An 11,969-nucleotide genomic window follows, 5' to 3' on the forward strand; every position below is an offset into this window, starting at 1 on the left:
TTGCTAATACGCTGCAAGGGTCATGTCATTTTGGGAAAAGTGATTTATGTCGTTTCGGGAATTGACAATTGGCAATCGACCTATTCAGTTGTTTAGGCATGAGGATATGACTTCAAATGTTTCCTACAGGGATAATCATGGTCTGTCCAATTGGTTGATCATTGATTCGTTCCTTAGCTCTTCAGTCCCACAACAGAACACACACATTATATTAGTTATTGACTGTACAGATTGTTATCATATTCCATACATACTGATTTTCTTGTCTCATAAGTCTGATCAGTCTCTTTATTTTGTGAAAGCAACAAAATACAGACAGTGTTAGGGGAATACACTAGAACAGAAACATTGGCATCATGGCTTGGCTCTATTCAGCCTAGCCAGTGTAGATTTTTTTTATTGAGACTCACTCAAATAAATGGTTGTGGTCCCAGAGGATTGTTGAGTCCAACCTTGTAAATGTCTAACAGAAAATGTAACATCAGTAAATCAGCTGTAGTGTTTACCTGTAGATAAACTCAACTCAATTAACTCAACAGGTTAGTGATGCTGTGGTGTTTCTTGGTTTGGTGGCTTTCACATATCAACAGTTGTAAGGGTCAAAATTACAAAGAACGGCCACTTCCAGGATTGATAAGAATAGAAATGAAGACAGTGACTGGTCTGTTAGGACACACACTGTGTTGGGATCAGTTATCCCATGTTATGGCGGTTTCCATAACCTCTAGGATGAGTGTCTTTCCAGTCATCCCAGTTTCGGGCCTTCAGCAGAGACTCCTCGTCATCACGTTCAGTCTTTATCTCTTTTTCTTCTTCTTCCCTCTCCTTTGCATCAGTGTCCTCCTCCACAGCAATCTTCCTGGCTGTCCCCTGGTCAGGCATGGCTCCATGTTGCCTGCGCTGTTCATACCAGTCATCTACTGTCATGGTGGGGAGACTGGGGTAGCCAGCCCCGAACACCTGAGCCTGTGGATGAAGCAAACACATTCCATCACGCATGCTGTGCAACAGTGTTTGCTGTGCAACAATGTCCTATTCAATTCAGAATGGATTTTCGATTCAAAATAATTCTTGATTATAAAGCAATTCTGGATTTGATGAATAGAAAAGAGGGCACTATTTTCAGTTTTTTGCTCTAGTATACTGCGTGCTAAACCATTCACTGGTGTCCTTAATTCTTTTGAAATACAAAAGCACAACTGTACATTACGATTAACAATCTGCAGCCTTTTTATTATAAAAAAAATCAACAGCATAAATTAATAACTGAATCAATTTGACAGCATGCGTGCGCTAGTTATTTGCTCTCACATAACAAGGCAGAGCACATAACTCTAGCGCATGTGTGCTGTAAATTGTGTGGGTGTTGCATTACCCTCAGAGTTTAGTTCTGACTTTTTCTTTCCATCAACATCACATCACACCACAAACTGACATTCAGAAAATAGATTTTTGACATTTGCTTATTGATTCTGAATCGTGATTCTTATCTCGATTGATTTTTTTACCCACCTCTAAAAAACAGTTACTTGAAGTTCTGGATGATTGCTCAGTACCTTGACTGGTACGATGTATGATAAGAATTTTCATGTTTTATTGAACACCTGTCTACAGAGGTCCTGATATAGTACCTGGATTTATTTACTCTTACTCTTACAAACAGACAAACAGCTGTCTGTATGTAGTCACCGTTTAGCTTATTTGGTCCTGTACAAGTATCCTAAAACTTTTGTAAACGTTGCAGCACGTTGAGAAACACGAGCCCCTCCTCCCTCTATAGCGGTACCTGCCGGGCATAATTGATTTCAATACATCTCTGATAAAACAGATTAAAGTGAGATGGGAAAACCAGGGTTATGTCTGTGTCCACTCTTTGTTACACCAGCCCCTCCTTCTTCTATAGTGGTAACTAATCAAATCAGTGTTATCTTTATAGCCCAAAATCATAATTACATTGCCTCAGTGGGCTTAACAATATGTACAGTGACAACATCCTCTGTCCTTCAACCCTTGATTCAGGTGAGGAAAAACAGTAAAGTATCTGATCAATAAACTACTTGTGGTTGTTATGTCAGGTTACAGCAATGTGTACAAAGTTTAATTTTTGTTTGATTACCAGTCAGTCGAGTGAACAAACCTCTTCTGAGCTAGACATTTAAGTCAAAACCGTTGACTTGATGGTGCTGAGTGATGATTGTTTTGACCAATCATGTTTGTACGGACAAGCAGTGGACATTGGCGGCAGCTGGTATTTTTACACTTGAGAGGCTATAGCACAAAGTCACATCTGCCTGTGTAACAGAAGACAAATGGATAAAAGGCAGAGCACTGACTTTTTCCAGTCACACCATTCTTTTAAATATGACTTGGCAGCTGGAAGCAGAATTAACAGTTCTCGCAATTGCATACCATGTGAGACAAATGCAATTTAAAATAATAATCAATAATATAGTCTTATATATGTTTTATTAATATATCTTTTCCATGAGATGTTGAAACCATATAACACAAGTCACTGTTCAGATAACACAGCCTCTATACTATACTTTGTAGGTTGATACTGATCTTGCTATTTGAGATTTAACAACATTGGACAAAAATATATTGTTAACATTTTTTTCAAATAAACACAAAAAGCATTGAAACAGATCCCTTAGAATTTTTTGTGCCCAAGATACAACCTAAGCAGGACCAGGGCTCCAGAACAACCTTCTACACTGGCTGCATTGGTGCGCCTCACCTTTTCAATTAGGTGCACCATAACATAGTTTAGGTGCACCCAATAATAGATTTTAATTTAATTTCTTAAAAGATAAGTCACAGTACATCATGTAAAAGAAAAGTTTCAAATTACTGATGTTTAAAGTGATTGACGAACTCAAACAGGACTAGATAAATAAACCTAAAAAAAGATTGGGGGTCCGTGTATCATCCATTCACTCAATTATTCAATTTGATCTGGCAAACAAAAAGTGAAAAGAACAAGTAAGAATTTTGTTTATTAGTTTTTTCTTTATCTACCAAAGATTGAGAAAAGACGTTTGTTTTACTATCTTCTGCTTGGAATGAAAAATCTAATAAATAGGGAAACAAAAGAAAGCTAAGTCTTGCTCTACGCAGAGCTGACGCCATTACCTACGCAAGTGATCTACACTGTAGTGAGCATTTATACATGTGCACTGGCGTGTGTATGTGGTGCTGGTGGTCATGAGCAAATTACCAGCTGTACTTTCCCCTTTAAACACATCGACTACTTCAGCTCAAAAAACGTTTTAAGTTTAGTTCCACTCTACAATTCTCTGGTCTACCAGTGAAGCGTTTGAGCTACACTTCAAACTGGTTTCTCTATAACAGACAAACAGAGTAACAGCAGACTCACATGAACAGGTCAAACACGGGTTGGTCTGCATTATATACGACTAGTGTATGAAATGGCTTTATCCTAAATATCTTTAATAAACTACGATAAATCAGGTAATGGGTCAACTCTTCTGCCCTCGTGATGGAACTGTCTCATTCCCTCTTCCTCTCCTCCCACGTCGCACCACCCTCCACCACAATTAAATTCTCTACTTATTTTTCTGGAGGCAGACCAGAGACAATTTTCCTGCTCCGGATGGACAATAAAGGTATTGTATTCTATTCGAAAGATTGTTCTTTTAAATAAAAGCAAGGTTAGCAGAAGTTACAAAAGTAAGTAGTCCTGGATACAACACTTTTTTTTTAGCGGCAGTAATACATCAATTTAGAACACAGAAATGCACCGCGGTGAAGTTGGTATTGATTAAGTTATCCCACAGACACTCAGTTTCACCCAGTGTTGGCAGTAAGAGCACACTTAGCTTACCTCCAAGCCCTCGCTCCAATTAGGGACCACTTAAAATAACTGTTTGAATGGCATAAAACCAATGCAATTTGTAATGCTTTTGTGTCCACATTAGTGAAAATTGTGATTTCAAAATTATACTATTATATCATATATATTAATAATATATATATATATATATATAATATAATACAATACAATATAATATAATATAATATAATATAATATAATGTAATATAATATAATATAATATAACTAGGAATCATGTAGCACACCTAGTTTATTTCTAATGTTTAAGTCCTGTGTACATGACCAAGTGATTTCCAAATCAATACTGAATTTTTACACTGGACAAATAACAAATATTACTTTCTATGGTATTTTGGTGCTTTTTGGGTTTTTAATTAAAATTTGTATTGTTTTATTTCTTTAGCCTCCATGTCATCCGTCACATTGGAAAGCTCTTTACCTTCATCATTCTTGTCTTCACTTTTTCAATCAGACTCGTTACACATTTGTTTGATCAAAAACAAAAAACAAAAAAAATAGCGCAAACTTTTCTTCATCACAATCTTTGTTTATCTTTTTGTTCCATCCTGGTAACAAGTTAAAATCCATACGGACACTATTTCTGTCAAATGGAGATTTTTTCACTTAAAAAGGTGTCTGCGTCTATATGCCACGCATGCAACACACATTCTCCAGCATTTGCCAACTTTGTGTCAAATACCCTGTTTATGCTATATAATTACTTTTGCAATCACCAGCAGCTTGTCTTGCTTCTTTTGTCATTAAATGATTTATGTGGCTGGTTCAGTGCCGGCTGGGCCCTACAATGTCTCCAACACACAGTCTCACCTGTACAGCGTCCTTGGTGAGGATGAAGGGTTTCATGGGAGGCCTTACTGGCTGAACTGGATGCTTGGCAGCACCCTGTTTCAGACCATCCATCTTCTTAAGGATCTCCACCTCCTGGGCAATGCTTTCTATTTCCTCCAGACTAATAGTCACCCATCTTCGGACATTCAGAAGGTAAAACTCTCTACAGACTTCATCATCGGCCTGTCCGCTGTCCACAGCTCTACGGACATCTGACAGTCTGGTTTCCAGCTGCTTCTTCTGACGGTACCGTTCAATCTTAGCTTGTCTTTGTGCTGCCATGGAAACCAGGTCCGGCTGAAAGAACAAGCACACATGAGCTTAGAAAATCACCTTTTTTATTTTCAAATTGTGCCCTGACATCTTCACATTTATTTATAAATCATATCACACATATCACACACACACACACACACACACACTAATTAATTTATTTTTTGAGGGCTGTCAAAGTTAACGCTATAATAACGAGTTAATACAAAATCCTCTTAACGGTGTTAATGTTTTTGACCCGCGATTAACACACGCGCATTATGTGATTATTACCCTTGGCCAACCCCATAGTTTGGGAAGTCAGGAAGCGATGCAGCAGTCACGTTGTGGATGGTGAGCAGAAATGGATAAAGAAAAGGGTCTTTTGAATGGCAAGTTCAGCTTCAAAGCCCTGCCAGATGGTTCTCTCTACAAGAACAAAGTTATTTGCATTTACTGTCGATGTGAACTGGAGTACATCAAGTCTCAAATACCACTTGCTGGCCAAGCACAAAGCTGATGCAGAGAGCCTTCTTCCCCTCATCAAAGGCAGACGACGCAAACATAGTTTGCAGCTGAGACGCCTGGACAACTCTACATGAGACAAACTTTCAATTGCAATAGCTAAATGAGTGGCTTGCAGGCCAATTGACATTTAGTTAACCTTTACAAGCGTAAAGTTGGACACTACATTGTGTTGGTATTACTAAGGAATGTGACATTCAGGTCAATATGCCCACCTGTTGTTGCTTGTTGGGCTTGAGTTTGCCATGTTATGCTTTCAGCATAATTTTTTGAGCATGCAGTACCTTTGAGGTTATTCTGGAGAATATTCTGGACAGTATTTGTCATTGTTTTGGATTGTTGCAATAATAATAAACATACATTTGCCTAAAGCAAGCATATTTGTCCACTCCTATGTTGATAAGAGTATTAAAAACTTGAAAGATATACCTTTAAAAAGGTACATTTAGAACAGATGAAAAATGCGCAATTAATTAGTGATCCATCATGAGTTAACTATGGACAATCATGCGATTAATTGCGATTAAATATTTCAATCGATTGACAGCCCTAATATTTATATATACATTATAAAGTGTGTAAAGGGGTGCTGCAGCAATGCACAATATGAGAAAAATAATGTGTTGTTTTGAAAATTAAAGTATGTAAACCTATTCTACTAGGACCCCCAAATAAAAGGATGAACCTGAAAATTAGCATATTATGACCTCTTTAAGACTGATTTTGACATTTTCAGGACTTTTTGATGGCAAGAATTAAATAATACAAAGGCATAGTAGATTTTAATACATCTCTGATAAAGTACAGTAAAGTGAGAGACTGTTACTTATCCATTCAGTTTGTTACACCAGCCCCTCCTCCTGAGGGACTGATACTGACTGAAGTGATGAATGTGTTCTTCGTCATTTATAAAACTTCACTCAGTAATTTGATGACAGGAATAGAAGGCTGTTTTATTACATTTTAGGTCTGTTTCCTCTGAGAAACTATTGAGTTTATAGTGATTTTGCCGTTGTAAATATTACTGTCGCTGCTCTAGAAAAAACAGAGCTGTATTTATAACATTCATTGTATTATTTAAGAAGAAATTATTTCGTTATTAAAAAGGACCAATAAGAATATAGATAAAGAACCGAACCGATAAGGAGTACCATTGAAAGTAGTGGTATAACTACTTGGAGATGATTTGATGATTTAGAAAATTGAAGCAGGATGAAGAATCTGCGTGTTTAGTCTCCAAAGAGGTGCTGAGGGTACTCCACCAAAATGGAACCAACACAAACTGGTTCTTATTCACATTTGGAAATTCAAGGATAGAGAGACTGTACCGTCTTGCATCGCAGAAAAATATCCTCGAAAATATCCTGCACAATGTAGCAAACTCCTCTTTGTACAGGAATTTTCAGCGGAAATGGTGTGTCTGGCATTAGGACGTTTGCAGTGGATTCTTTGTTTGGGTATCCACTGACCTTCTGAGACATGGACACATGTCCATATAAATAACAATCAGCCATAACATTGTAACCACTGACAGGTGAAATGAATAACATTGATTTTCTTGTTACAATGGCACATGTCAGTGGGTGGGATATATTAGGCAGCAAATGAACATTTTGTCCTTGAAGCTGATGTGTTGGAAGCAGGAAAAATGGGCAAGCGTAAGGATCTAAGTGACTCTGACGAAGGCAAATTGTGATGGCAAGATGACTTGGTCAGAGCAAATCCAAAACTGCAGGTCTTGCTAGCTGTTCCCAGTCTGCAGTGGTTAGTACCTACCAAAAGTGTTCTAAGGAATCAGAATCAGAATTCTGTTATTAGTCCCGCAAACAGGGAAATTTGTGAAAGCTTACAGCACCTGGTATTCCCAGGCAATCTCCCATCCAAGTACTAACCAAGCCCGACCCTGCTTAGCTTCCGAGATTGGACGAGATCGAGCGTGTTCAGGCGTAAGCCAAGGATAACCGGTGAACCGGCGACAGGTCATGGTCATCCAAGGTTCATTGATGTGTGTATGGAACGAAGGCTCGCCTGTGTTGTCCGATCCCACAGAAGAGCTACTGTAGCACAAATTGCCGAAACGTTAATGCTGGTTCTGATAGAAAGGTTGCAGAACACACAATGTATCGCAGCTTGCTGCTTATGGGCTGCGTAGTGTGCCCCTCATTTTTCTGTGATGGAATGACTGGAACACATACTACTACACAAAAAACATTCATGAAGACATTTCTTCATCAGAAGTCGTACGACTTGGATATGTTGAGTTTTAATTAGAGGTGTGAATCTTCACTGGCCTCACAATTTGATTACGATTCAGCTATCAATGATTTGAATGTAAAAAGATTCTCGAGGCATAGCAATGCATCTCAGTGTATGGCATCCTCAGTGATTTCCATTACTGCACATGGCTACTTTTTAATCGTTTAAATTCCCCTTTTATTCAGAAAGTCCTTCCAACAATCAGACTACAGCAGTCTACAAAATAAAAGCTGCATGTTTTCAAAACATAAACATTACAAAAACAAAACACTTATCCATCTGCACCTTGTGAAGCAGAAGTCACGGTCAGTTCATAAAATCCGACATGTCCCCCGAAATGTCAGTTTTAAAAAATACAGTGTGACTTGTTTTAAATCGCTCGCAGATGATCTCTCCCTCCCTCCGACATAGCTCCTACATAAGTAACATTAGCCCAATTAAAAGCATGGGAACAACATTGCAACGTAACTTTATTGTTCAGCTGAGGTCGAACAATCAACAATCAGCATAAGCTGCAGACTCTCAATTATGCTCCGTCTCTGCATCGATGCAGATTCTTCCACGTCCGCATCGCGATGCATCTTGTAATCGAGAAATTTCCACACCTCTAGTTTTAGCGTTTCTCCATGCACTTCCCATTGAGTTCAATACAGCTGTCACCACAGTCTGGCCCCAAAAGCAAGATTCAGTGATGTAATGACCCTTCCTTCTTTTGTTTAGGTTCCTTGATATCAGTATCGGTCCCAAAAACTGAGTATTGGTTGGACTCCACTGGCAACCCAACTCAGAGACGGAGGTGAGCATGCACAAATGACCCTGCCTGACATGTCACTTCCTGCACTCACTCAAGGTGCCAAGAAGAAGAAATATGCTTTTAAATTTCACTCCACTTGCCTCCACTCTGCAGACTGAAGTCCTGCACCAATTGAACCTCTGTCTTCTTTTTGGGGTGATGGCTTCTCACACACTAGCCCCATTCACACTGCCCTTTCAGTGTGGGAATCATGTGCCGATTCGGGGGACAGTTTCACTGCGGCTCTGATGCATCTCCAAAGGTAGAATCAGAGCCGCAGCAGAGGCGAGCCGGAGTCTGTGTGAATTGAAAAGCCGGAGGTCGCGGATCGGGGGCGTGTCAATCTGATGGTGTTCACAGTCTGACAATTAAACAGATCCTTCACTCATCAAATAAAAGAGAAATGTCCCACATTTCAACCCACAAAGCAGCGTTACAGGACCTAACAACAGTAATGTGGTAACTGGTAGTGTCTTTGGCAACTTCTATGAGAAAAAAAAAGAATTCCGCATCCATACATGGAGTGAAGTGTCTGTCATCCTGTCTGTTCTACCGACTCTTCATCACATTTCTGCCCAAAAACAGCTTCTGTCCCCACCAGCAGAGCCAGGCAGCTCCCACAGTTGAATTGCGGCAATTATGTGACATGACTCCTTCCACTAATGTGTTGTTGTAGTTACTGTCCCTGGAAACTTGTATTGAATAAAAATTACAGCAACGGTCAGCCCTCCCTCCCGACACTTCAGTGAACTTTCCCCCAGAAAACAGCATCCATCCCCGCGAGTGAAAGCCAGACAGGGTCCGTCCGCTATTTACTGATGGTGATTATGTGATTATGTACTTCAGAGCAAAAAACCTAACTTTGACTACACGGCTGCTATACATTTAGATTAACAGGTGGACATCTGGGGAAACACACTGAAAGAAACACTCAGATCTCAATGTCATGATGAGTACCGTCACGCCTCGTGCTGTATGAGTTGACACACTGGTGCGGCTTTATGCCAGCAATGCTTGATTCAGTGTGAACAAACAAAGGCGGAGAAATGGTGAGCCATTGCTGCGTTGATAATGCATAATAACTTAGTCTCTGTGTGAAAAGGGCTACTGCCTCACAATGGTAATGTTTTGATTAGGGATGCACGATATGGATTCTTTCCACCAATCTGATAATCAATGATTACCTAACCCTCATGGTGGATACCGATAAAATAACCGATAATAGAAACCAACATTTTTAAGCTTTTTCATGCACACCCGAGTGTAAGAATGGCTAAGATGTGTGAGCACAGATGGATTATTTCATATTCCAAAGCTGTGATAAGATGTTTTCCCTCCTGTTGTGTTCTTCTTGTAAAAAAAAAGGGGGGAAAAAAGTAGCCATTTGCCAATCCCCCACAAAATCTCACTCTCAGCCTAATGTTGGCAGGTATGAGAGTCTGAGTCTGCCTATTTCTACCGCAACACGCACGCGGTTCTTTGCAAAAATAGACCTGAATACAACCTGTAGACAGTCATATGGACATCATGCCAGCATTTTACTACTTAATATAATGGCATGTAAACGTTGTTCATTGATAAAGGAGCGCGATAAAACACACGTGATTTTCCACTGTAGGTCCTGGTAATGGAGGCGGGCCTGAGCCCCGAGCTGCCTGTCATTTATACTCGTTTAATAAATAAAAATAATAAATTTAGCTCAACCACTTACCGCGGCTGTGGAGAATCCATTTTCGGATGCGTCGTCAGAACTTGTGTTTTCATACGTCGAATTTGGCAAATCAAACTGTGCTACATTATACTCTTTACATCTCTTCAGGAAATCCGTAAAGTAAGCCTGGGCGGATTGGACTATATCTAGTCTTTTCTCTCGGCTGGTCTGTTTCATGGTCAGAGCTCCTAACAAGGCGGGCAGCAGCAGGTATCTGAGGTCTGCCGTGGCTATCTCCTCAAGCTCTTCATTGCGGCTGAACAGGTCGAGCTGGGCAACCATTCTAGACGCTTCTTCCAACATACTCATGCCGCGTTTAACTCTGACCTGGATACTGTTGGAGCCAAGCGGTTCGTTTGTACTGTCTACCTCCTCAAATATCTTCCACCCATTATCCAGCAATTCAGATAATTTAGGAGGACCTGCATCAAAGTCTACTGGCTGTCTAACATCGTTGTTATTTTCGCATTCCGCCATTTTGACACATTTCCGGGTTCCGTCTTCTTCGTCTTTTGTTGTTTTTTTTTTGTCCAGCCCGATGTTTCAGGGATCATTACTGCCCGCTACAGGTCAAACATTAAAACAACACGCTTTTTGACCACATACCGTTGGAAAATATATGCCTACTGTGTGTTATTGTTTAAAGTTTTGGGGCTAATTATGATTGCACAGTGCATACGTTTTTTTCCCATTTGTTGGTGAGAAACATTCAAGCTTCTGTTTGTTGTGTTTTTTCTTTTTTTTTCTTCGTTTTTTAATAAAAGGATTGCACAACGACGTGCAGTTGTAGCCCCTCAATGCTTGTAGCCCCTCAATGTTGCTGGTTCAAATCCCCTGGTCTGCATGTCAAAGTGTCCTTGGGCAAGATACTGAACCCCAAACTGCTCCTGATGTGCTGGTCGGCACCTTGCATTGCAGCCACCGCCATCAGTGTATGAATTACTGTAAGTTGCTTTGGACAAAAGCATCTGCTAAATGATAAATAGCAGCTACTTTGCTCTGATGAGGGCTTGAATATTGTTTCTACTTTATCGACGGTGATATGTTGTGGTTTCTTTCTTGTGACAAATGTAATTATTGTAAGTCGCTTTGGACAAAAGCGTCTGCTAAATGCCCTAAATGTAGATGTCATGAACACGTTTTTATTCACAAATTTATTTAGCTTGCAATAATTCATTTTTAAATTGCAGTGTGGATAGTTTTGCTCTCAAATCTATTCTGTTTGACTGCATAATAAAGACACAAAAATAACTCCATAATTATCTGGGTCATGTGAATGCTGTAGCCACAAAGTACAATATATGGGCTTGTTTGGAGCTCTGATGAAGCCTGATGGTCAAAAGCTGTAGGCGTTTATAATGATTGCCAATTTAATGATTTAGCCAGTACAATAAAGGATTTGTAATTTCCTTCCTTGATATTTTCTTTTTCAGAGTGCCTCGATTGCCTTTTAAAATGGATCAAAGACTTCTTGAAAAACAGATCCATTCAGGTTATGGTAGGGGGAATTTTGTGCAAAAGTGTTGAAATTGAAAATCGTACCCCTCAAGGAGCAGTTATTAGCCCAGTCCTATTCAATGTAATGATTAATGACATTTTCCAGAATCTCAATAATGGCTTTGGGTAGTCTGTATTTGGAGATGATGTGGGGGGGTGCAAGACATTGAAGAGAGCATATTTATGCTTCAAGAGATTAAACTCTTATTATTAGATTATGACTAGGTCAC

General features: G+C 39.6%; 1 protein-coding gene across 1 annotated transcript; it reads right to left on the reverse strand.

Annotated features, from left to right (window-relative positions):
* Positions 1 to 272: 272 nt before the first annotated feature.
* On the reverse strand, positions 273 to 10,725 carry igbp1 (immunoglobulin (CD79A) binding protein 1). The gene is made up of 3 exons (XM_073487597.1): positions 10,243 to 10,725; positions 4,685 to 5,002; positions 273 to 966 (listed from the first exon to the last, which is right to left on the reverse strand). Exons 1-3 carry the CDS (start codon positions 10,717 to 10,719, stop codon positions 694 to 696), a joined length of 1,068 nt encoding a protein of 355 aa, XP_073343698.1. The 5' UTR covers positions 10,720 to 10,725; the 3' UTR covers positions 273 to 693.
* Between the last annotated feature and the right edge of the window lie 1,244 nt (positions 10,726 to 11,969).

This window comes from Pagrus major, chromosome 18, assembly GCF_040436345.1.
Source record: "Pagrus major chromosome 18, Pma_NU_1.0".
NCBI classification, from domain to species: domain Eukaryota; kingdom Metazoa; phylum Chordata; class Actinopteri; order Spariformes; family Sparidae; genus Pagrus; species Pagrus major.

Excerpts from the sequence above, each read along its gene's own strand:
- igbp1 (XM_073487597.1), bottom strand. The coding sequence starts at position 10,719 with ATGGCGGAATGCGAAAATAACAACGATGTTAGACAGCCAGTAGACTTT. Across the intron at positions 5,003-10,242 it reads ATGGATTCTCCACAGCCGCG|CCGGACCTGGTTTCCATGGC; the intron begins GTAAGTGGTTGA and ends TTGTTCTTTCAG. Across the intron at positions 967-4,684 it reads TCACCAAGGACGCTGTACAG|GCTCAGGTGTTCGGGGCTGG; the intron begins GTGAGACTGTGT and ends CTTCATCCACAG.